Source organism: Neodiprion virginianus, chromosome 2 (genome assembly GCF_021901495.1).
Source record: "Neodiprion virginianus isolate iyNeoVirg1 chromosome 2, iyNeoVirg1.1, whole genome shotgun sequence".
In the NCBI taxonomy this organism is placed as follows: Eukaryota; Metazoa; Arthropoda; class Insecta; order Hymenoptera; family Diprionidae; genus Neodiprion; species Neodiprion virginianus.
This window is the reverse complement of record NC_060878.1, coordinates 23,966,321-23,992,513: the sequence shown is the minus strand read 5'-3', so window position 1 is coordinate 23,992,513 and position 26,193 is coordinate 23,966,321. Positions and strand designations below refer to the sequence as shown.

Below are 26,193 nucleotides of genomic sequence, written 5' to 3'. Positions count from 1 at the left end.
TGCAAAGACCTTTCGCCAAGTACATTAAAAATCTGTTCATTACACACAAAAATATCTTCTTTAATCAAAAATATATGCATATAATCATCTCGTACAAAAAAAGATTCAAATTACATACTACTGCTAAGTACATGTCTGTTAATTCACAATAAAAGCATGACGACTGCTGTCAGTGGTATCAGACTGGCGATAAACTTATCCAACTACAAATAATAATTAAGTATGAATAAAAAATAAAATAACTCGTACATTGATGAAAATCCAATTCGCAATTCACCAATCCTATTTAGAGTAGTGTAATAATTATGACTAGTTTGTTGTATATTTTTTACTTAGTTCTGAACCTATGACTATGAAACACAGTGACCTCACTTTTTTTCATTATATTATACGAGTTAAATCAGTGTCCAAAAAATGAAATTAGCACTACGACCAGTTATATTGTTTATATTGTATCCAAACAGTTCTTTTCTTGAAACTTATAAATTATATATTTCTGCTGGGATTCATATTACTGGCTTCTCTTGTTCGAAGCTTTATGTGTCTTATATCCCGGAAGGTCAGTTACAATTGGCAAGATATACTTTGCTAGTTCAAATTTACTCATCTGACTATGTTCGATACACTGAGCACTCAGTGCTACATATATCGCATCATATATTTGAAACTTCGATCAATCATGTTTATTTGCAGAGTATCAGGCTACCCAAGTTTCCATAATTATTCAGACATTTATCATATAATCCCTATAGCAACACCGAATTGAGTTTTTGTTTAAAATTCATCAATTGGAACTCCAAGTAAATCTCGTTTCTGAATCAGGCACTAAAAATAAAATAAAAGGTGAACAAATGTCAAATTGCTCAAGTCTTGATCGTTGAAAGTTACACAACATCAATAGTAAAAAATTACCTTCAGTATTGTGAAGTTTTACTTCAGAGTGACCAACATTTAATTACATGGAAATCAACACACACGAAACTTTGCTGTTAAATTGGTATCACTATAATTTTGTGGAAAGACTAGACTTCAAATTCTGAATGTGCAAAGTGTCAAATCTTTCTAAAGCGGTATTATAAAACTACTTTTGATGCACTTTAAAGTTATACAAAGAAATCTATGAACAGATTTTACGGTGATGGTCAAAGGGGCCACTCGCTTTAAAATCATCAACGATTCAGAATTAATTCCCTCATGATGTCCAATATTAAAAATTAGTTTGAATTTCAATATTCTTCAAGTGGTTCCTAAAAGTTTGGAGATGTTTGGTATATTACTAATTTCAAAGTGATTGTCAATATTAAATTACATCTTGAATCCCAGTGATTTCCAGTGATTTTTAATTAATTTCTCAAGTGAATGGTTCCTCGATGCTGGTGTTTGATCCTGCGTTCGGTCGGTCATATTTAATAACTAGCTATCCATGCGCATGTCACACCAATTTTGCTTCAGTTGGAGCTTTTAATTTCTAAAATATAGAAAGAATGTTTTAATGTTGATGTTACAGAAGAATAGGTTACGTAAAACAGTCCAGAAAATGCTTGAGAAAATTATTAATGGCTCGTAAGACTCACCACAAGATTACACAGCTACTTCAGATATTGTTTACAGCAAAGAAGGAAGAAAGTTTTTAACCAAAATCTACGACAGTTTCAATTTTAAGAATTTTGAACAACTGGTAAGGAGTGGATGCACATATGTATATTGTTAATGCCTTTCATTGCGATGGGATAGAAGCTACAAAAATATTCTTATACACTGTCTTTAAGCATGGTCAACCTACGTTTCAACTCTAAATAATCGCTATATGAGTTGTTTCGATACCGTTAAAAAATGTACTTGCAAATATATTCGCTTTCTCTACTCTATTCCTTCCTTAAGTCTTACAGGTGTAAAAATATAAAAGTAAAACACAATAAAAAAATAATATGAAACTAGTGTGATAATGACAATTGGTGTATTGCACCTGGAAGCTGCCGTCCATGATTTTATAATAGCGTTTTTGGTGTATTACCCAATGATATATGTGCCTGTCTTGTGTATTATCTAATAGATAAGTAAATAGGTATAAAATGCTGACGACTGATGTTGATCAATCGTAGAAAATTATTTAAAACAAAACATGTTTGGGTGTTTGACATTGATTTTAGTGAACTTGCTGTTAAATAGCAGATTTAATTGCTGACGTATTATACAGTGCATTATAATTATACAAAATCCTTGTAGGAACATGTGGTATATGTACAAATGATACTTACCCTGGTAAAAATGATTTCTCTGATTTTCTACGAATTTTCAGAGAAATAGGAACATTTCGAATAATTCTATGCAAAAAATTGTAATACGCATAGTTTCTCATAAAAAATGGTCAATTTTCATGAAAATTTGTATTTTTTCAGTAAGAAATTTATAAGACACTACAACTTTCAAAGAAAACTAACAATTTTTCATGAAAATCCGTACACATTCACAATTTTGTACGGAATAACACGAAATATTCCAATTTCTGTAAAAATTCTTAGTAGTAAAAATTTTCACCAGGGTATCTGTATGAAAATACAAAATTTCTATTTTCCGCGCTTTTGTTTGTATAATAACCGAAGTTTCATAGTTCTTGTCGATTTTTTAACGTAAGTAAATAATCGTCATAGTGACCACCTGTTATGATGTTCATAGCATGTAGACAGTGTACATATAAGTATAAGATTATCTCCATTGTATAAAATAATGTAAGATTACCTACATTGTGTAAAATAAATAACTTGTTTAAGTGCCTATACACCTCACGATAAGTGTTTATTATAACGATTATTTATTTACTCACGACAGATTTAAAAAAAAACGATCAAGTACCGTCAAAATTCGTATACTATGCATGCAGAAGCGCGGACAGCTTGCCGCTCATATCACTTGCACAGCGAGAGAAAGGGAGAGAGAGCGAAAGAGACAGAGAGAGATTGATTCATGTTTATTAACTTTCTCAGCTATTTGTTTTACATAATGTTACATATTATTGCACTTATTTAATTTCACTTACAATGAATGCTTTTAACATACTCTTGTATTGAACTAATTTTACACAGCCTGTAAACTCTTCTGGCAGTGCGTTATACATTTTCACTCCTTCGCAAAACATACTCTATTGAGCACTTTCCGTTTTCCTGAATTGGATTACAATATTTTTAGCCTGACGTGTTACCCGACCCGCTCTCGATTTTACAACTTGTAATTTACTTGCCAATTCTTTTGGTAACAATTTGTTTACAGCCTTGAACGTAACTATAAACACATTATAAAACTGAACCGCTTGCAATATATCGTCCACCTTCGTATACCGATTGCATCGCAGTATTACTCGCATTGCTCTATTCTGCACTGTCTGCAGTTTATTTAACACAGTTTCACTCATACCCACTAGCAGTGTTACACAAAACTCAAAGTCCGGCAAAGTAATTTTTTTCCCTATATTTTTCAACATATACTCACAATGGTCTTTAAATCGCAGCTTATCGTCTATCATAACACCTAGTATTTTATTACCTCCACTCGCTCTAACTCTGTTTCGTCCATGCATTTCAGTACAATATTTCCTTTCAATTCTTTCCTTACATTCCTTACTATCATACAGTAGTTCGTCTTTTCCGCATTCATTTTTAGTTTGTTCCTATTCATCCATCTTTCAACTATGCCTAATGCCCGATTCATCTTTCATTCCACCCCCGCACTACTGTCTCCAGTAACATACATTAGTGTATCATCAGCAACAATTTTTATTTCTATTTCATTGTCTTCGGGACATATGTCAACTATATCTTTTATATATGTAACGAACAGCAGAGACCCTAATACGGATCCTTGTGCAACACCGTATTTCGTTATGATAATCTCGGAAAATTCTTCATTAAACCAAATTTGTTGTGTCCTGTTGTTTAAGTACGATCTATACCATTCTAACACTTTACCTCTAACTCCATATTGCCGCATTTTTTCTATTAACAATTCTCTATCTACACTCTCAAATGCTCGTTTTAAATCCATGAAGATTACTCCTACTATTTTCCCTTTGCTAATGTTTAATTTCCATTCGTCTATGACAGTTTGAATCACTGTTTCACACGAAAATCGTTACCTAAAACCCGACTAATCCACTGTTATAACGTTATTTGATGCTAAATATTTTTCTTCTCAACTCTTTACAACCAGCTCTAGAACCTTTTCGTACAATGGTAATATATTAATTAGCCGGAAATCCTTTGCGTTTTTGGCCTTCTCTATCTTTCGGATCGGTATGATCGTGAACTTTTTCCAATTATTAGGACAACAGCCCACCCTTAAGGATTCGTTGATGACACCAACAAACTCCTTTCCAATTGCACTGAACTCCAGCTTCAATATTTCGCTTGATATACCTTCTTCAAAACCTTTCTTCCTCTGGAGTCCATTGACTATTTTCTCGAGTTCCCCTATTCCGATATTTTCAAACTTTTCGATTTTTCTTTCGTTTTCCACACCAGCACCCACCAAGATTCTTCTTCTACCTGGACTTGCAGATACATCCCCATCTATTGAATTAACTATGTTGTTAATACTTTCCACGTACAACATGTTAAATTAGTCCGCCATCTTACCCTCCTTCATATCATCTAATATTCCAAATTTCATATCTTCAATGTGTCTCGGTTTAGCCGGTCCCCTGCTAATAAGTTCTTTTAAAGTTTTCCACATTTTATTTGGATCATTCTTATTACAGTCTATCATGATCTCTTAACATTCATTTTTCTTTTTCCTTGTTAATTTAACTATTTCATTTCTTTCTAGTTTAAACTGTTCCCAGTCATCCTTCCGTTCCCTCATGCATTGCTTTTTCTGTATGCATTGTCCCTTTTTCTCGCCGCCCTTCTTATCTTATCTGAGTAACATTTTTTATCCTCTCATACGCTTGGAACCTTAACTACCTTTATTGGTACTACTATGTCCAGAGTACGTACTACACTATCGATAAACAGCTTTACCTTCCAGTTGATATATCCATTTGTCCATTGCTGCACGGAATTTTTCAGCACTGTTGTAAACTCTTGCATGTCAATTTTACCGTAGTTCCTGGTCTTGTATTCTCGCTGTTTACTCACTACTCTACACGGTCTGTTATTTTTGGTTTGTGTACCACCTGTAGTTGCACGCTTGTATTTGCGAATACAAGATTTAGAACTGTTCGGCTGTCCTGCATTATTCTTGTTGGCTCGTTGACATACTGTTTCATCCCTAGGCTTAACATTTCTGATATTAATTGTTTTTTATAGAACGAGTTTCCCTTGACGCCTATATTATAACCTCCTATCACTAAACAATCTCCCTTTATTGTTAACTCTTCAGTTACATCTTCTATGTATCTTATAAATTCTGCATCTGACGCACTTGGTGAATGGTACACCACTATTATAACTTCTTTATATAACTTGTCATCGACCTCATTATTAATTCATGGTTAATACCGTCTCTTACATATACCATGGCCCCTCCTGTATTGTTATTCCCTGCATCGCAAATAATTACACTATAACCCGACATATATATTTCACTGTCTCCTATTTCAGCAGTCACCCACGTCTCTGATAACTCTATCAATGCAGGTTTCATTTTGTCAACCACCTGATGTCATATCTCCTTGTTAGGTGCTAAGAGGCTTTGCGCATTTGTGTACCATATCGTCTCTTCCTTCTGTAGTTGCTATTCTATCCATCCCACACTCGTCTTTTTCTCTTGCATCGCTCTTTTGTATGTTGGACATTCCCGATCGATTGTACTTTTAATTTTGAAACGTACAGTTTACACATTTACTCTTATTCGTTGTATACTCTCTTGCGTTGTGTTTTCCTGCACATCTGTAGCAAGTTTTTTCCCTGGTGCCATTCTTCGCTAAATGATAATAGCCCCAGCATTTAAAGCATCGCTTTACACTGATGTGATTGTAAACCGGACATTTTATCCATCCCACGGTGAGCATACTTTTCTGCGATAGCATCTCATCGGTTACTTCATCTACTTCTAGTATTATTGATCTCTTGCCGGTTCCTCTTCTGTTACGCTCCTGTTTCCTTCCCTTCTTTTACAATTCTTCCTATCTTTTTACAATTTTCATCTCTCTTCCTTTGGTTTCCTCTATCCCATTCCTCATTTTTATTGTGTCAACTAGTTCTTCGTCGTTTAGTTTAAACTCTTCTTCTTCCACATTTACTGTCTTTATCTTCGGTTCCAGTTGCACTGACTCAGTAACTTTGAAATCCTCACCCATTTTGTCCTGTACTGCAGCCTTCAGTGTTTCAATTTGTTCTCCTGATTCACAGCCCAGGATCACCGTTCCTTTACTGCCTTTCTTTAGTAACTTATTCCCACCGCCATACTCTTTATATCCACCTTCTCCTTTATCACTTTTTTTGTTTCTTCGCTCTCCTGTTACACTTTGGGTTTGATGATAATCACCTTTTCTTTTTTCTTTTCTTTCACTGCTTCACTGTAGGTTACTCGTACCATCTTCCTGTATCATTCTCTTCATTTCTTCTATTAGTACAGGCGAATAAGGCATGTAATCGACTGACTCCTATTCTTTTACTCCTTCTACAATTTTTCCGGAGATATTGCGATATAAAAGAAAAAAAAAATATTGATCAAAATAAAAAACTAATTGAATATTCCGATAGCTGAGAAAAAAATAATTAGTTTAAATAAAAAAAAAATTCTACGATAATTTTTACCGGAGATAGTCATTTAAGTTGGCACGCTGCTGGGATGCGACGCCTCGCGTTTGCCTCGATTCACTAATTAATTTTGATAAAAATAGAGCTCAAATCAGAATGAAGAAATTCATGGTTGACCCTTGAGGTATGGACGAGATATAGTATTTTTTCAAATCTTAATATTAATAACATTGATAATAAATTGGAAATAAGTAAAACAAGTGTAACTCCGGTTCTAATAAAGATGAAGAGGTTTTCTTTTTTTTTTCAATTTTTCGTCTCAAAAACAGAAATAACAATATTAAAAAATGTTTTTCGTAAGTCAATAATTTCAGCAATAATCCTATTTGTTAAGTAAGAAAAATTTTCTTTTTTCAATCGCATTAGTAATCTCCATATCTGTAAGTACTGCGAGAAATTTTTTTTGACACTGTAACCCCATTATGTTGGATTCTATTGGTACCCAAAGTTTTTTCGAAAATCGCTATTTGTTGCCATAATGTACGAGATAATCGAATAATTTTTGGAACTGGTTTTTGAAGCACTAATTTCACACGCGACATGTGAGTTTCGAAGGTTTAAATTTATAATTACGGAAACTGGATTGAAATTTAAAAAAAAAAATGGCCGGTTTTTTACATTTTGCGGCTAAACTAAAAATTATTTTTTAAATCAAAAAATTTTTTTCTTATACACGAGGTTAAGATCTACTACTCTTATATCAAACATTTTTTCCTCACGCCAATGGAAAAAAAATTAAAAATAAAAATTCGATTTTTTTTTTCAACATTTCTTTAAACAATCAGCTGCTAAATTGATATGGCGGAAAAATCAAGGGCTCATTGGTTGAGGTCAAATCTACCTACGAAAAAATTGGAGAAACTGTTCTCGAAAAGAATAGGAGTCAATGCTTACTCGGCTGGATTATATCTGTTGCTGCAGCCCTCCCATTTCCACACCAATTATCTATTGGATCATATTCCTAACTTCATTCTTGCAAGCGATTTCGGCCTTCATTGCTTTCACTGTTTTTATCAGCTAGTCTATTTTTGTGTCAACCACTACCGATGGACTGTTACTTCTTATTCCTCCCGTCGGTCCAGTCGATGCTAAACGATCTCTGCTATCACCTGCTAACTGCGTTACTGCCTTCGGACGTTCATCATCTGCATTAAACGTATCGAATGGACCCTTGCACTGTACTAGCTCACGATTCCTATCCAGTATCTTATGCTCATTCACATACCCTGGGTGGTAAAAAAGTTTCGGATCACTCTTGCATTGTACTACCTGGCTTTTAATTGCTTTTTTGCAAGCAGAGCATTGGTATTCGTCGCAGTCGCCCGTCTTGATCATATTTGCTGTTGTGACTGGCAGGTTACTGACTCGTACATCGATACATACCAACCAAGCACTATATGACACTCAGGTGAATTATCATAAATCTTTGATTCTAATACTACATATTTTCAAAAATTTAGTTGATATTATTGCAGCCTTGAGCATAGATTCAGTATGTAGAAAAAAGTGTAAACAAACACATTAGGATTAATTCAGTACCCTGATGCCAGAACAATCTTATATCAATTATTTTAATGTTTTTTTCGCTTCACATATCATATTTATATCAATGCTGGATGTCGAATTTATACTTGAAAAGTTTTACAATCCAAGGATATCTTTAGTGTGTAACTTATGTCAATTTATTTGGCTGAGGCAACACTACCAAATCTAAGTTACTGTATCATATTTTCTGGTCTCGATATTATACTTTTCTAATATTCTGCAATATCATGTTTTTTAATTGCAAGCAGTAATAACTTACGGTTTGATTTATTATCACAGCCATTGAATCAAGTTTACGTGATTGTTGCGTGATAGGCACCATAGCGGAATATGTATTCTGAGATTAAAATTGAAAATGTCGTATTTACAATTGCAGAGAACTTCGTTCTTAAAAAAGGATTACCTAACTTCTACCGTTGCCAATGTATTTGTTATTACGAAAAGCCGTCTATGCATTAACTGCAGAAAAAGATGAGTTTCTTAATGCTGATTAGTTGACACTCGAAATTACTTTTCTACCGTGCCTATAATCTGATGTTGGTCACCAAATTCATTCAATTTTAGTTTATCAAGTAACAACTAATCGTTTTCAAATGAATAGACTTTTTATTAATATAATATATTTCTATGAGTGAAATTTCAAAAATATTTCGAAAGTAGGTAGATGTAAAATTGCTCACCCAGCACTTTTTTCAACTCACAATCAGTACAATAGCTCATTGATCTAAGAATTAAAGCTGAAATACCAAAATGTTTTAAAAAATTGTCTGAACTGTGAAAAATCGTCACTTAAACAGACGTCATTCCTCAAGTCTTACTTAGAATTAAATTATTACATAAAGCTAGTATCGATCATCTCGTACTGCCTATTTTGTCTTGATTCTCATTTACTAAATCTCCATCACGTGTGCACTTGTGCGCTAGCTTCTGATGCCAGCTGCTCTCCGATTACAGACACACTTGATTGACGTCTTTCGGTATTTGTTATTGCATCTGAAACGGTAATAAAAAACAATTTTTCTTAAGCATATACTGGACACACGAACATGCGAGTACAAACTACAAGTATTTCGCAAATAGAATTGATGGATGTTGGCGAGCCAAAAATCCATACTTTTTACTAATTTCATTACAAGATAGTTGAACATTGAGTATTCATCGAATTACCATATTCAAAACAATATTCATAGGTTAATTAAACAAGAGCTTAAATACTGATGCTTCATTTCAAATCGCTTCAAAATGGTTCAAAATCTATTAGATTCGTTTTATTTCACTCCATAATAACTAATTTTATTCTCAAGATTATTTTCTACAATTCTATTAAGAAGTTTTCTTATTCATGCTTGTACGGTTACAAGTATTTATATTTACAACAGTGCACCGATATTGATTGAGCTCAACGAATGGTTATATTGGATTAGCTATTAAAAAAAATGTATTGTTGTGAATTTGTATAAAATCGTCTTCTGAATAAAATGGCCATCGTAAAATAAGATTGAGTGAATCCAGTCGATTTTTTATTGTTACGAAAACATTTGGCGTGAAGCATCGATATATAAGTTTTTGTTTATTATTTCAGTATTTTGCATTTTTGTATTGTTAAAGAAATCATCGTAGCTTATGAATATATTAATTTTATAAATCTTAAATGTACGATTAATTCGTAGGAATATTAATAAAAAGTAATGATTTTCTGGCTCAACGACCTACTGATAAATTGATCAGGATTAGATTACTGCAAGTGATTTGTTTGGACTCAAATCGATGTAAGGATAAATTGGAAAGATATTATCTAGTATCTTTTTAACTACCTGAGCACTCCAAATCACATTGCATATTCTTGTGCTGGTCGTCAAAGTGATGCATATTGAGTTGGTGAAGTGACGGTCCAAATATCCAATACCCGAAACCTCCTCCAAGGATTAATGCGATACTGAGATAACCGTTATAAGACATCACAGCCAGCATAAGCAGATACCCCAGAGTTGTGTGTGCAGACCAATGAAATACTTCTAAAAACCATCTCGGCCAGCTGCCACTGTAAAGGAATAGTTAATGTGCTACATATCTTCAATTTCTTGTCATTGTGCGTTCTTTATAGGGTAACGTGGCTGCAAAAGATATTGGATCATTTCATTGTACTTCTTTCGATTTTAGGATATGTGTAATAGAATCGAATAAAACTGTAATTATACAAATATTAGCGAAACAAGAATTTTTTTAAATTACTCAGAGGATTTAGTTTAAAAAAATCAATCGCTCAAAGATTGTGAGTTTTCAAAGAAACTACTTGACTAAATTTGGTATTTGGTCTGAAAATAAGGGTCTTAAATTACGATTTGCCACAAAAGTTTTCAAACTTCATTACCACCTTTGGTTACAAGGTCGAGTATAAAATTAATCAGCGCTTTACAACTTTTCTTTGGATTTTCAAACTTTAATGTATCATGTTTTGTTATTGGAATATATGATCAAATGGTCAAAAATACTGAAACTTCATGCGGAGTTGAAACTTTCTTGTAGTATTTTTCTAAAAAAAATGAAAACAGCAATAACAATATTTTTAAGTGACACAATCATCTTAATGGTCCTGATCCTTACAGTTAGAAGTTTACCAATTTGTGGAGGCAGCATGGGTGAAGGATGCGGAAGAAAATCTTGACAACAGGGAGGAGTTTTCATTGGAATGAGGCTGATTGTCTGACATCGAAGCAACGGTGCCGAGTCTCAGTTTAACTTGCAGTACTTTCATGCCCTCAAAGAGAATGGCCAGGCTTGTCAATCCTATGCAAGTCATGACCAAAGCCCAAGTTGAACTTACGATGTAACTTGGAAAAAGAAACGACCCTAAGTCCGTTCCGAACCAAAAACACATATGCATCGGAAAGCCTGGCACAAAGGAGAACAGCTGTAGTCAAATAATTAATGTTTATAGTGATGGAAATGCGGGCAGATAACTTTTGTAATAGACCTTTGGTAAAATATAAATTGTATGTCCAGGTTATACTTACCGTTGTATTTCTTTTCTCTCTTGTTCTTCAGATCCCGCTGTCGAAATTGTTCGACATTCGAACTGTGCATCAAGACTGATAAGCACTTGTGTTTACACACTCATGTGCTGGCATGATGTTAATCATTGATATTATTAGTCTACGTTGATCACCTAGCCTTACCCAAAGGCAGGCTTTGCTCTCTTTGCATGTGTAGACTTGGACTTGGAGTTTAGTTTGGACACTTGGTATTGCAAGCGGCTGACTAGTGATAATAAGTCATCATTCATGCAACATGTAATGTGATGGTGAAGTTTTCACAGCTGAACAAGCTTGAAAATACGTTTGTTCAACAATTTATGTGCTACAATTGTCATAGAATAGGTGTTTTAGCATTAACAATTTTGATTCTTGCATGACAATTGTAATATATGCATAGAAAGACTTGACTTGAGTCAAAGCTAGAAATACTCGAATAATAATGATCATGATTGTAGGTTTTCGCATTGAACGGAGCAATGAAATAGAATTTGGTTTTATCATTCGACAATTTAAATGCGTAGAATAGTGCATTCCATGCCAATTCGACATGGATCTGACCACTCCGTGGTCTGACCCTTGACCTCTGGACCAACGGGGTGACAATGGTGACACCGCCGATCTCTAGATAGTGGACTAATCATAATATCACTGGATAGTGGACGGATACCGTTCCTACGTCTTACAGCGTGGAACCAGAGACTAGTAGAGAGCATGATGTAAGGAAACAAGGTGAAACCATGCGCATACGCTTTTGTTGAACCAATCAGATAATATATCCAAGGTGACGTCATGTAGGCTTGATATTTTGTCCTTCGGTGTTTATGTTATTATTGTTGCAACTTTTGACTGCGCAAACTGGCATTTTCAGGAAACAGAATATACGGAAATAATTAAGTAATCTCAAGTAACCTAATTACGTGATATTACGTGATTTCTGTGACGTCATCTTGGATATGTGCAGACTGAGCGAAAATCGGTCTTTAGTTCTGGCACACCTCGTATATTTACATCATGGTAGAGAGATTGCCAATGCAGGTGCTCGAGGGGGTCTCCGCTGGCCGAGGTAGTGGGGGTAGTTCGCGTGCACATTGGCTTGGCCGATACGTCAGATTCTGGAAGAACACAGACTCGATTGTATTTTGCTGATGATGAATGAGTCTGTAACTGAACATTTAATTGTGATAAGCATATATTTATATCACGGTCTCCTCAATTGGGCCTGTTGCGAAAAAGTATGCTCGTCAATAGGTGCATAACTGCGTCAGAGACTATTCTTTCATTCCAGCACGTATACGCATCCTTCGAATGATATTATATCTAATTGAACTGAATCTACGTAAAAAGTAATTAATTGGCTGTTAAGCCTTCAGGAGATGAAGATGCATTGGACCGCCAAAATTATTGTATATAGTCCGTAGCAGCGGGCGTTGCACTCGTGGCTGGTGAGCTAACGATTCTCGGATAGAAACGACAACTTTTTTTTTTTTAGACGAGCATACTTTTCCGCAACAGGCCCAATTGAGGAGACCGTGATATAAATATATGCTTATCACAATTAAATGTTCGGTTACAGACTCATTCATCATCAGCAAAATACAATCGAGTCTCTGAATAAACGTGAACTCTCGCATTTGTTGATTTCTTCAACGAACGCGGAAGGCGCGGTTTCCAAACAAAAAGGTTCACCCGATAGATACGCTCGAGGCACGCGCACGCCGCCGCTCAGTCAGCTCTGCAGTCACTCTGCATTACCCAGGTAGCTGATGTACACGCAGCTGCAGCAGCGATCTTCCAAAATCTGACGTATCGGCCAAGCCAATGTGAACTACCCCCACCACGTCCAAATCCCCCTGCATCTTGGTTTACCCGCAGGGCGAGCATTGGCAATCTCTCTACTAGTCTCTGCTAAAATCATGTTACGAGATCTTCGGACTACAAAGAGCTATAATATTGGGTATGTTCCGATATACACTGTTCCGATATACAATGTTTCAGACTGCAATAAACACAATTTCTTCAAATTTTCCATTTTGGCTTTAACGGTCGGTATTTTTAAATGACAATATTCAATAATAATAATTATCAATAGTGGAAGCTGTTAAATTTCTGAACGCTGTTGATCACGTGATCAAAGCACTGAGAGCACCTTACCTCGAAACCACCAGTGTTCACAGTAGAAAAATGGCGACAATTTATGACGTCATATATTTCCCTAGGATACTGCGACTGTATACTGTCAGTCTATAACGGAACGAATTTCTCCCCAGTAAGAGCACTGAACAGTGCTCGTAGTGTATATCGGAACATACCCATTATTATACATTATTATATATTATTATATTAACACCATTATATCTAATTATTATATTACACTCAGCAATGCCATATGCGCATTCGGAGCTGAGAGCTATACTATAAGCAACTTACGCTATACCATATAGCATGGAGAATAATGGACCGTAAAACCATAGATACGTATAAAATACTAGCAGCCTATCCCGGCTTCGCACGGGCATATAATAATATAATAAAAGAAAATACACAATGTTTACAGTGAGTTTCTAAAAAAATAACCTTTACGGAAAACAAAAAACTAAGATATTAATTTTTGAATATATTTTCTTCAACTTTTTTTGTATTTACATTAGTTTTTTATATTTTGTTTGTTTTTGTTCTATTTTTTTAAATATTATTTTTCACTTTTTTTTTTTTCTGGTCATTTTACAATATTTTTTTTATTTATTCTTAGACTAATTGTTCAAAGGTCATAACCGCAATACAAAAGCCATTTAATTTATTGAGTATAAGGATCAATACCTAGGTACGAATAAAGAGCCTTTTCTAGCGGTGGTATTTTAATAAATTTTTTTTAATAAAAGGACGCTTATTGTGACATAACTATAAAAGATAGAGACATGCTGTCGCGACATTTTTTATAGATAGTGATGTGTCCTGAAAAATTGTAATACATCATTTTGTTCTATCATTAACAGTTTTCGCAGCGCACGCGATTGAAGGAAGTTTTTTGTTTATTTTTTTACAACTTGGGTTAGATTATTCAAGTTTTAGTAAGCATCCCTAATTTTTTTGAAAATGAAACATAGCCTATGTCACTCGGGAATAGTGTAGCTTGCCAACGATGAAAGAATTTTTTAAATCGGTCCACTAGTTTCGGAGCCTATTCATTTCAAACAAACAAACAAACAAACAAAAAATCAAATCTTTCCTCTTTATAATATTAACATAGAAAACCATAGATGAATATAGAACTGATATAATGCGTTGACTGAAGACTATAAAGACAGTTACCCTTATGGGCTTTGGTGTGACCAAGGAGTGACCAGTGACAACCGAAATTCGTCCCGCGCTTGCGCCCTCTGCGGTGTTCCAGCGGCATAGTTGGGAACTTACTGCAGAGCATCAGAGGGTTACCGATCACGACATGATGTTGGCTGCAATAACCTTCCGAGTAACACAGTCGTCGTAATGGTAAGCCCAAGTCAATATTTAGCTTGTGCGTACTTACCGACTTATAACGTTACCGAATCGTCAGCGATTCAAGAAATTCATAATGAGAACCAATTTCTTCCAAAATTCGTAGCAAAACCGTGATTTAATTAAAGTTCAGGTACCCGGGCAAAGTATGTATACATTGATGATAAATAATGATAAATCAGGTGTCATAATGATGCAGAGACCAAAAAGTATATATGTATATGCGGTCCATGTACAATATTAATATACTTATATGATCCATACGTGATGCATACTATAAATTTTATAATTTTCCAGGAGACAAACTAGATTATCTACAATAATACGTTTATAATAGGAAATTAGAACAATCATTCATTTCGAAATGGGACTCTTTTCGACACGCACTCGATCTATTCCACAACATTAATATTCGTAATTATTCCAACAACTTTTCTTTTGCTCTCTCGATCTTGACTTTTCGTAGGCATAGAATCGAAAAACTGTTTCAGCTAGTCACAATTGCAGTATCTCCGTTGCGTAGAGAAGCAATCTTGTCTTTCGAAAAGTGTTCGTACGGAAAAAAATTCAGAGTAACTGTAACATATCACGGATGCGCTGATTTTGATGGAGATGTAATGGGATGCTTCGTATATGAGACAGTATTGAACGCAGTGTCCTGATTTAGAGGCCTAGAAAGGTGATTGTCGGCGATTTTTTTTTTTTGATAGTGAGAGAAAGAACGAAGGTTTTTAAAACTTCTAGTGTGTTTTAACACACATTTGAAAGGTATGAGAAAAAATTTTTATCATCCAACTGTCGTAAAATGACAGCATCATTAGCTGACCCGTTAACTGAAGAATATATCTTTAGTCAACGGCTGACCATTGAAGGGCCTCGCTGCTTGAGTTTGGATTGGTAGGAAAGATAGAGTGCATATTTCTTGTCTGAAATATAGGAACTAAAATTATTTTTAATTCCCACATCATTTTATTATCGATGTACCAAAACAACCCAACAAACCGTGATATCATATTAATTGTCAAGCTCGAACGTACAAAGTAACGATTTTTAAAAAGAAAATTCTGAACGAAAATGAATGTGATTTAACAGTTTTTTCTGAGTTTTTTAGTTCATCGTTGATAAAAATATATGTCGATTAAAAGTAATTTTAGTTTTTACACTTCAGACAAGAATTACGCACTCCATCTTTTCTGCCAATTCGAGATTCCATCGGCGCGCTTCAATGGTCAGCTAATAACTTCGCCGTTTGCGACAATTGATAATAAAAATTTTTTCTAGTACTGTCTAAATGTGAGTTAAATTACACACGAAATTTTGAGAACCTACGTTGGTTGTCTTCCGATCCAAAAAAAAACCGACAATCACCATTTTGTATTTGATTGAGTAAAAAAAAAAATATATGTCTACTTCTCCCGATCGTTCATACGGCACCATTTAAAGAACCCGGTTTCTACTTTGACCCGACGTGAATGATTTTTTTCTGCATTATCTGATTTTATTATTGACCTTCCGTCGTTGTTACTCAAATATTCAGCTACATAATTATTGATTGCTTTCAGTTTTTAAGCATTTTTATACGATAATAGTACAGAATAAATCATTACAATCCACTATTTTCATGTAAACCAATAATAAAAAGCGGATTTGGGCTGACTGTGAGCCAGCCTTTGAATTTCCCGTTATTTCTGCTCGACACTAGTATGTTTCGATACAAGAGGCTAAACGAGCGTTTTGCGCACTGCGAGTCTGACGGCAGCACGAAGCCGAGGCAGAGCCTCGGCTTCATGCGGCCTTCAGACGAGTAGTGCGCAAGAAGCGAGTTTGGCCTGGCGTATCGAACACTGTTTTTCTGCACGCTTGTATGGAAGTCCGGTTTGTGTAGTGTTTGAGGGCAACAAAAGGAGGGCAGGCAATAATTTGTGATCAGCGACCCAAAGAACATGAACTTTTCAAATTTCATCAAACTCCGAATGTTTTAATTTTTTTCGAGCATATTTACTACGTGAAATCTTTATTTTGCAAATGTGACTTCAGATATGTGATCAGCGACCCCAAACACCTTCGGATACCAATTTTCATGCAAATCCGTTCATCCGTTGCGAAGATAACACCATTTTTATTTTATTTTTGTGAATTTGGTTTTTTAAATTATTCAAAAACTACTAAACCAATCACAGCCAAAATTTAATCAGGTCTAAGTCTGAAAGAGGTGTGTCGATTAAGACCAAGTTCATCAAAATCTAACTACTCGTTCTCGAGATATCGTCGGACAAAAAATTGATCACGCACGTACAAACATACATATATACACACACACAGACGTCCGTTTGAAAATGATTGGAGGTGATTTTCCGGACCTCAAAACGTGGAGTGAGAACTCAACTTTTCATTTTCGGGGTGATTACAATAACTTCCTATTTTCTCTGAAATCAGAGAAACGGGAAGTTAAAAAGCTATGTTACCATTTGTGCACGGTGAGTATAACATTTTTATAATATTTAATGGCAATTGTAATTATATTATATCTAAAAATTTTTAAACTTGTCATGTTTTCAATAAAATATTTTATTTCATTTTTCGCGCAAGCCTAAATTCAGTAGCTATCAATGCGCTAATACAATTTCTATGATTTTTTATAATTTTCTCATAATCTTCTTGGGAAAATGTACCAAAATAAAAATGATATTAATCCTTAAACTGTAATTCTTGATTTGTCCTAATTTTTACTGAAAATACTTATTAGTATTCGAGATATACCCGTCAATGTAACTTGTTAAACGTCTCTTGGACAATCAACTTTTTTGAAAATATGTTAAATACGTATTTTCTTCACGTTGAATCCATTGCAGTTGTTTACATTTACGTAACTCTCTCAGTGGTGCTGGAAATAGAACTCGCCCAAATTTTTTGCCGTTTTGGGAAACAAAAACGGTCAGAGTATAAATTTTTTTTGTATTATAAGAGTAGAAGAAAAAAGCTTTCAAATGACACTTGTAAATAATTGTTTTTATTTTTGTTTTTGCCTATCTTCTGGTTAATGTGGGAGGTGAAAAACATATATCAATAAGGGGATATAAATAATATAAATAAAGGGATGGTGAAGAATTTGAATCTCTTGTCAACATAAAAGAAAAAATATGAAAACAATGGACAGGTTTACAAAAAAAAATTATGACTAGTACGATAATAAATATGATATTGACTATAAATGAAAAAAATTAAATATAAATAAAATATAAACGAAATATAAATAACATATAAATAAAACGTGAATGAAAAAGAAATAAAATATAAATAAAATGTAGATCAAATATTACTAAAATATAGATCAAATATTACTAAAATATAAATAAGATATAAAAACTTTCTAAATCCTGTCCATCGTCAAAATAATCAAATTTAGACATTCATTCAAACATTCACAAATAAATTAAAATAAAATACGCCGGAATTAACACACACTGGGATATAAAATTGTCTATGATGGTAATCGAAAAAGTTGATAAGTCATAAGTATGTTAAAAATCACTCATCCCTTTGCTTTAGACTTGGCAGTAGCTCCTTCGTGTGATTGTTTAGATGATGTTAAGACTTTTTCGATGTGGTTCAAGTTTACGGCTTTTTGAAAGTTTCCCTCCTGCTGACCTAGCGATGCACTAAAGTTTTAAAATTGGTTTTTCGGTCGATTTCGTGACTTCTTTTAGGCTTTATCGTTGTGATCAAATCACAGGTTGTTATAATGACGGAGATTAATTAGCAATACCGAGGTGTTAATTCACTTTTGAATGCGTTAATAATTGACTACGTACACTCTATAGGGAATATTAGACTGTTTGCCTTGGCGTCTTCCCGTAGCCTCTCTTAACCCTGAAACGGTAACGTTGGGTCACTCGTGCCTCGGCAAAAGTAACTCTTATTGGTGGCTCGAGGAGGGGGGAAGGGAGCCCGGCCGACCTGTGCTGGAAAAAATTGTATTGTAGTAGGCTTCTAGATCCCCAAGCGCCGACGCCGCAATCCTTTACCAGCCTTCGTGAGGATCAGACATATTTTCGAAAAGGCTCGAGTGACCCGACGTTACCGTACATGAGTGCGAAAAGTGTAAGGTAAGAAATTTGGTTGCAAAGAGAATCACGAAGTTCTTGAATCAAATAAAATGGAGAAAAGGAAACGGTGTGCTTATTGCAAACCGTCACAGGATAAAAAGACTTTTTTTGTCCTGCACCAAGTGTCGCAAGCCTGTCTGCGAAGACTACAGATACGATATATGCATCGATTGCGTCTAATTTTAGGCCAATCTCTTATATTTTTCTACTTAATTTTTTTTTTTCACAACAATTCATGTCAAAATCATAAAATTGAAAATAAATGTTAATTTCATTAATAAATTGATTGAAAAATATGAAAATGTCTACTTTAGTGAAAATTTTGTATATTTACGCATTTTTCAAAACCGATTTTTCATGCTCAAAACTTAAGCATTCCATTCATTCGTACGGCCATTCAATTTTTTCTTTTTTGTTGAAGTACAACTCTTAAACTTTCATTTCCCGCTTGGATCATCAAAAAATATTAATTTTATCAAAAATTATGGCTATTTGAAAAAAAAGAAGCATTTGACAAATTTTAATTTCTTTATTTAATTATACAGAATTAGAATAAAAAAAAAAAATCGGCAATATGGTGAATTATTTTTATTCTAGGATAGTTAATAAGTCACCATGAATTTTTTCAGATTTTTTAAAGCATTTTTTTTAAGCATCGGACATGAGTGACCCGACGTTACCGTTTGAGGGTAGTCAAAATGACGTTACCTACGAAGGGTTAAATGCTCAGCCGTTTCTCCCGCCTGACGCCTGAGTCGAGATGGCTGTGCTAGGCAAAATTTCGCGGGCACTTTTGAAATTATAATATCGTCACACACCAACAGAGTCGATTTATCTTTCCATGCAATACTTTGAGAGCTGATCGTAGTTTTGACAGTTTCACATCGTTATGACGTAATCACTTGCAATATCGGACTCCGGTTTCCGGCAACTTTTTTAGAACACAAATACATCATTTTTCACAAATTTGCAAAAATATGCAACACTTATTTTAAAAGTTATAGCGAAACGAAAAAAGAACAGAGAGAAATGTATAAATTTAGATTTTTACGTTTAAAATAAATTATATTTTGAAGTACATAATCTTATGTAAAATTTTCCGCCCAACATATTTTGTTGAGAACTTTTATGAAGCTGACCCTAGCAGCTAAAGTTAGCAGCCAAACATCTTAAATGTTTTGGAAGTATAAAAATGCAATCCAGATTTATCCTCATAATTCTATAATTGTATTTCGCGCCTCTTCCTCTAGATCATCGTGTAGTACCCTACTTCATGGCAGTATAACCACATATTTGAAGCCAACTATAAACTTTTTCGTCCAAACTGTTGGCTGTGTTGTCATGGAAACTCATTCTTCTTCTTTGTATCAGGAAAACCACAATTACTTTTTATTAAATCGCGTAAAAAGGTTAAGATAATGAACGGAAGACGACGCAGAAGTTCGTCTTTTGACGATACAGACGAGGAAAACCGTCTCGAGAAACGCCTCAAGCGTTTGGAAGATTTGATTATTCGTCAAGGAGAAAAAAAAACGCCGAAAAAGGAAACGTCGTAAGTATGACATGTCGGGTCGGTTATTTTTACGCTGTTACAGGATCCATCAGAAGAAAATGGGTCTTCTTTTTCCCTTGGCATACGGATTTATAATAAAAGACTGATGATCACTTGTTCAGGGTCTAACCTGTTCAAGAGAGTTATTACTCTGATCCAAAAAGTCTCTCGAAGCCACTCGTGTAGGCTCTACCCTACGCGAAAGAATTATTCTCGGGCAAAATCACTCGAGACCACTCCTCGTGAACAGGCTCTAGCCTGCGCAAGATAGTTCCACTTGGAAAAATTTTACTCGAGGTACGTTATTGTTTTTGCTCAGGACACCGTCGCAGCTCTAAATCCTCGCAGAGTTCTCGAGCCAGAAGCGAGGTTATGTCACCACAGAGGACACGTGGGCAAATTTCTCAATTTGAGGCTCCGCAGACGTCTAGCGCATCCAATGGGTCTGGAAACTTTCAGTTTCGGCAAACCGCTGTTTTGGCTGATGCACAAGGGGATCAATCAATCCCACATATAATGACTACGCAGGGCACCAGTGTAGCTTGTGGATCTGGGGCATTGGCTCTAAAGGACATTGACACATCTAATCTAGGACAACAGCACAGTCGAGAAGATGCTCAGAAGTCTGGTGTTCCTGCAATAAATGGAGAAAGTTGTTCGCGAGCCGCGCAGCAGATTTCCGATCAAAATTCGCAACAGATCGAGCATATGATTTCTAGCGATACCCCCCTCGACCCAAAAATTCTGGAAATCATGGGAAAACGTTTCATCGAGGAACGAATACTCGCTGGGGTCATTCCTAAGGATTTGATTATTCGCTGGGAAGAGATTTTAACGAACGGACTGCCATCGGATGATAGGGTGGTTCTTGTAAAGAAATATTCACGTCCGTCTAACGGCGCGATCATTGATCCTCCAAGGGTAAACCCCGAAGTTCAAGCTTCAATATTGGAGTCAGTCGTTAAAAGAGACGAACGGATTATCGCAAAGTAGACAAAAATTACCGCCTGTCTTGCGGCCGTTGGAAAAGCTTTCTCTCATATTGTTGAGAGCAGAGACGAAAAATTAACGACTCTAGAACTTTTGAGCGATGTCGGTCGATTGTTGGCGGACCTGCAACATGACGAATCAATTATTAGCAAGAGTTTGATTCTGGCTAACTTAAATGCGTCCTTCAAAGACATTTTAAATGCCGCCGTACCTGATGAGTGGTTATTTGGGAAACAACGTGACGAAAGATTGAAGTCAGTAAAAGCTCTGGAGAGTTCTCGGAAAGAATTGAAGCCAGCTCCGAAGATTCAAGTGAAACTAGCAAAAAACTCCAAGTCCCGCATCGTCGACCGCTAGGCAACCAGAAACAATATCCATCGACGTTGGGCGGGAGGAAACAACCGAGGAATCAGGAATATACGACATATCGTCGAGTCAATCAGAAGCTCGAGACGAAGGGACAGGATCGAAATTATCATCAGAAGCGATATTAGAACCTGTAAGTTTTGTTGCGGGGAGACTTGAATTTTTGACACACAATTGGAAAGAGATCACCTCTAACCCCGTAATTTTGTCCTGGTTAAGGGGCTACAAGATACCCTTTGAATCTCCGCCATATCAAGTTGGTTTCTCTAACAATGCTTGCAGATCTCATAAAGAGAAATTGGAGATGGATAATTTAATCCGGAAGCTTCTTGAAATAGACGCTGTCGTACCGTGCGAGACGATTAAGGGTCAGTTTCTTTCGAGTATTTTTCTGGTACCAAAACCAAACAGTAGCTCCAGATTTATTTTAAATCTTAAGAAATTGAACGAGTCCGTCGCGACCGAACATTTCAAATTAGAGGACCGGAAAACAGTAATCAATCTCCTGAGCGAACATTGTTTCATGGCAACAATAGATTTGAAAGACGCGTATTATACAGTCTCCATCGCAGAGTCAGATAGAAAGTTTATGAGATTTCAGTACGACCAGCAACTCTACAAGTTCACTTGCTTACCGTTCGCCTCTCTACAGCCCCTTACGTTTTTACAAAAATATTAAAACCAGTATCAGCTAGGTTAAGAAGTCAAGGCCATCTTTCGGTAGTTTACCTGGATGATTTGTTGCTTATAGGACGGAACTTACGGAATGCGAGGAGAATGTTCGCGATACTCTTTCGTTGCTTCAGAAATTAGGGTTTATAATTGTCACGTGCGGAGCGGTCTCGCACGCGACGACTTAATCCTCTAGGTTTCTGCAGAGGTTTATTTTTATTTTTTTGGTGGGTTGGCAGGTGATCGTCTTCTACAGGACGATCCTTGTGAAATGGATTGGAAGATTTCAATATTATTGTACTAGAATCTTTATGATGGAAAACCAAATGTTTAATGAAAAAGATAGGAAGAGAAATGGGAGACGGGAAGCTTACAGGAATATGCTTAACCTAATGTTTACTCTCTCTCTCTCTCTCGCACTTACTCCTCGGTGGTTCAGCTCTGAATTCGCAGAACGGCTCACACTTTTACACTCACATTCAATTAAGACTACACAACTTGATTAAGTTCGTGGCACAGCTTTCTACTCTTAAAATCTAACTTCGAAGGCTAACGTCGCGACGCGAGACGCTTGGAACACCGCGTGTAGAATTAGAGGATTTCTCTCTCTATTCGTCGGTGACTCTAAGACTGATAACTCTATACTCGACAGCTTGGGAGGAGCCTGTTTCCGTTGACGTTGGTTTGATCCTGTCTCTAACAGGACTGACTTCGCTCGCTCCTCCGACACCCCTTGGAGCGTCGGGCAGCGAGCGAGGTTTTTGCTGAATTTACAGTTTTGAAACAAAGGCTCGCCTCGCGACGTTCATTCCTGAAGCGCGTAATCCCGCGCTCGCCTCATCCCGGTGTTGATTACACCCGGGATCTGGCGGGCGCGGAGACGCTGATGTTACTGACGGTCAACTACGCCGTTGCGCTTTAGTCGTACCACGAACTGTTTTGTAAAATGAATAATTATAAATTTACTAATGAATTTAAAGCTATGCTTCCTCGTCTCTAAAGTGATATTAATAATTATTGACATGGTTATGATGATATATTCGGGTGTGAATATGCGGCGTTCGTGACATAATCAACAAGAAAAAATGTAATTTAGTTCCGTCAAAAAGGTGTAAATACCTGGATTTCTGGTTTGATTCGGTGAAGATGTCTGTTGAACTTACACATGAGAAAAGAGACAGAATTAAAAAATTAATTGCCAAGTATCGTTCAATCAAACGTTGTAAAATCAGAGATTTTGCCGAATTTGTGGGAACAGTAGTTGCGTACTGTCCAGCTGTCAGATACGGATTCGGCCATATAAAAATTGCGAAAGAGCTCGATACCTCGCACTAAAGGAAAATAATGGTTGCTATGACAAATTTATGAACTTTTCGGTAAACCTTTAACCCGAATTAATCTGGTGGGATGCAGTTATATCGTCGGCAGAGAATTCGATTAGAACTCCAAGGTATTGTCGTGAAATCTTCACAGATACTTCATTATCAGGATGGGGAGTTTCCTGCAAGACCAAACGATCTCATGGGTTTTGGACCATAGAGGAAAGAAAGAAACATATTAATGTACTAGAGTTGACAACGGCTCTATTTGGGTTAAAGTGTTTCGCTAGCAACCTTCGTGACTGTGACGTGTTATTGCGAATCGATAATACAACAGCCATTTCCTACATTAATAGAATGGGCGGAGTCCATTTTGAAGAACTAAATAGGTTGGCTAGAGCGATATGGGACTATTGTGAAGAGAGAAATATTTGGATTTTTGCGTCGTTTATTAGCACAAAAGAAATTACTGAAGCGGATTTTGAATCGCGCAGATTGGAGACGGAAACTGAATATGCGCTGTCAAATGTAGCATTCAGCAAAATTGTGCGTTCTTTCGGGGCCCCCGACGTTGACCTTTTTGCTACTCGTATTAATACAAAGTGCAAAAAGTATGTGTCGTGGATTCGCGATCCGGGTAGCATAGCCATGGGTGCGTTTACTATTTCTTGGAACAATTTCCTTTTTTATGCCTTCCCGCCATTCGTAGTTATTCCACGAGTTTTACGAAAAATAAGAGACGAAAATTCGCCGGGTACTCTTGTAGTTCCTTAGTGACGAGCTCAAGCCTGGTATGCACTATTTCAAGCTCTCCTTATTACCGATCCGATTATTTTCAAACCAAATAGGGGACTATTGACTTATTCAAACAAGGAACCTCATTCTCTCTGGAGAAACAATACCCTGGTTGCCGGAATTTTATCCGGAAGTCCTTCGAAATCAACAAGGTTCCGAGAGAATGTATCGAGCTAATGATTGCTTCGCTTCGTGAATCATCACTCAAGCAGTATGATACCGCATTGAAGAAGTGGTGGAATTTTTGCATCAAAATGGAATCAAGTCCGTTCAATGGTGCAATTGAGAATGTACTGTTACTACTCACTAAGAAGTATGAAAAAGGAGCTTCTTACGGTTCGTTAAATTGTTTGCGTTCTGCAATATCGCTAGTCGTTGGTCCAAAAATGAGTGAAGATCATAAGATCAAAAGGCTTTTCAAGGGAGTGTTTGAATCACGCCCTTCTCGGCCGAAATATGATCATACGTGGGTCCCAAAGCTCGTCCTGGACCATGCGGCTACTCTAATACCGAACGAAGATATTTCCATAAAAACGCTGTCAATGTAGCTCGTGACTTTACTTGCTCTTATAACCGGACAACGTATGCAAACAGTCTCACTGATCAAGTTACCAATTATCGCAAGACTAGAAGGTTCTATTCAGATTAAAATATCGGACAAGATCAAGACGTCACGAGTCAACAGGAGACAACCTTTATTAAGCATACCGATTTATAAAAGCAATATAAGTATTTGCGCAGCCACAACATTAGAAGCATATATAAAACGAACTAAAGATCTTCGCAAAAATATACAGTCACTTTGTATCGCTATTAAAAGGCCACACAAGGCCGTGACTTCTTAAACTTTAAGCCACTGGGTGAAAAATATGCTATCTCAGAGCGGTGTTGACACTCAGATTTTTTCAGCCCATAGCACGCGTCATGCTTCGACATCAGCTCCAAAAAACAAGGGTGTTAACATAGATAACATAAGGAAGGCTGCAGGATGGAGTGCTCACTCTCAAACATTTGCAAAGTTTTATGAATTGCTTGTTGATATCGATAAAATGCCTTTGCTATGGCCATATTAGATAATTGAGTTTCTCCCTAATGTTTCAAGTTTACAGCCTGTATGATTATGATTACTGATGTAATAAGAAATCAATATATTGGATGAGCCAAAAAGTAGCGATGATTGTTGTCGAAATGATCTTTAAACATCTATACGATGATCTTGAGGAAGAGGCGCGAAATACAATTAAATGATTGAACGAACTTACCTGTAAGTGAAGTTCTACCATAATTGAATGTAGCGCCTCTTCGGAAGAGATCAGTCCCACCCATAAAAGAACCCATCTCTATACTAGATACAATGTATGCATGAATATTACGTGTGTGCTGCGTCGTTGATCATCGCCCAATTTCTCTCTCGCACCGGTCGCGCGGATAACAATCTCGTGCCTCTCTGTCTCTCATCCCATTAATTATAGCAAATAAACAAACTACCTATGAGTGAAAAAGTAATTTAACAAGGACAAATTCGTATCAAATTATTTTATCACAAAACTTGTCCTCTAAATA

At 36.1% G+C, this 26,193-nt stretch overlaps 2 protein-coding genes across 4 annotated transcripts; both read right to left on the bottom strand.

The window, feature by feature from the left end:
* Window positions 1-39: 39 nt before the first annotated feature.
* LOC124298786 (probable low affinity copper uptake protein 2) lies at window positions 40-12,017 on the bottom strand. 3 transcript variants are annotated; one of them, XR_006906881.1, is made up of 5 exons: window positions 11,315-12,016; window positions 10,919-11,192; window positions 10,115-10,341; window positions 7,650-9,293; window positions 40-1,468 (listed from the first exon to the last, which is right to left on the bottom strand). XR_006906881.1 is itself a non-coding variant. In XM_046751274.1 (4 exons), the coding sequence occupies exons 2-4, from the start codon at window positions 11,182-11,184 to the stop codon at window positions 9,202-9,204; spliced, it is 585 nt and encodes a 194-aa protein (XP_046607230.1). In that variant the 5' UTR covers window positions 11,185-11,211; window positions 11,315-12,017; the 3' UTR covers window positions 7,408-9,201. The 3 variants fall into 3 exon arrangements, 2 of the variants coding, with proteins under 2 accessions (XP_046607230.1, XP_046607229.1); XM_046751274.1 differs by lacking the exon at window positions 40-1,468 and having other exon boundaries at window positions 7,408-9,293; window positions 10,919-11,211; window positions 11,315-12,017; XM_046751273.1 differs by lacking the exon at window positions 40-1,468 and having other exon boundaries at window positions 7,418-9,293.
* Window positions 3,709-4,758, bottom strand: LOC124297786 (uncharacterized). The gene is made up of 3 exons (XM_046749100.1): window positions 4,629-4,758; window positions 4,191-4,562; window positions 3,709-4,106 (listed from the first exon to the last, which is right to left on the bottom strand). Exons 1-3 carry the CDS (start codon window positions 4,756-4,758, stop codon window positions 3,709-3,711), a joined length of 900 nt encoding a protein of 299 aa, XP_046605056.1.
* Window positions 12,018-26,193: the final 14,176 nt, after the last annotated feature.

Bases quoted from the DNA above. Each gene is read 5' to 3' on its own strand.
- LOC124297786 (XM_046749100.1), bottom strand. From the start codon at position 4,758: ATGATAGACTGTAATAAGAATGATCCAAATAAAATGTGGAAAACTTTA. The intron at 4,563-4,628 runs GTAAGATGGCGG...TTAATTCAATAG, and splicing joins ATTAGATGATATGAAGGAGG to ATGGGGATGTATCTGCAAGT. The intron at 4,107-4,190 runs GTTGAGAAGAAA...CGTGTGAAACAG, and splicing joins TCTAGAGCTGGTTGTAAAGA to TGATTCAAACTGTCATAGAC.
- LOC124298786 (XM_046751273.1), bottom strand. From the start codon at position 11,384: ATGCACAGTTCGAATGTCGAACAATTTCGACAGCGGGATCTGAAGAAC. The intron at 11,193-11,314 runs GTAAGTATAACC...CCTTTGTGCCAG, and splicing joins GAGAGAAAAGAAATACAACG to GCTTTCCGATGCATATGTGT. The intron at 9,294-10,114 runs GTAGTTAAAAAG...TTACCGTTTCAG, and splicing joins ATGTGATTTGGAGTGCTCAG to ATGCAATAACAAATACCGAA.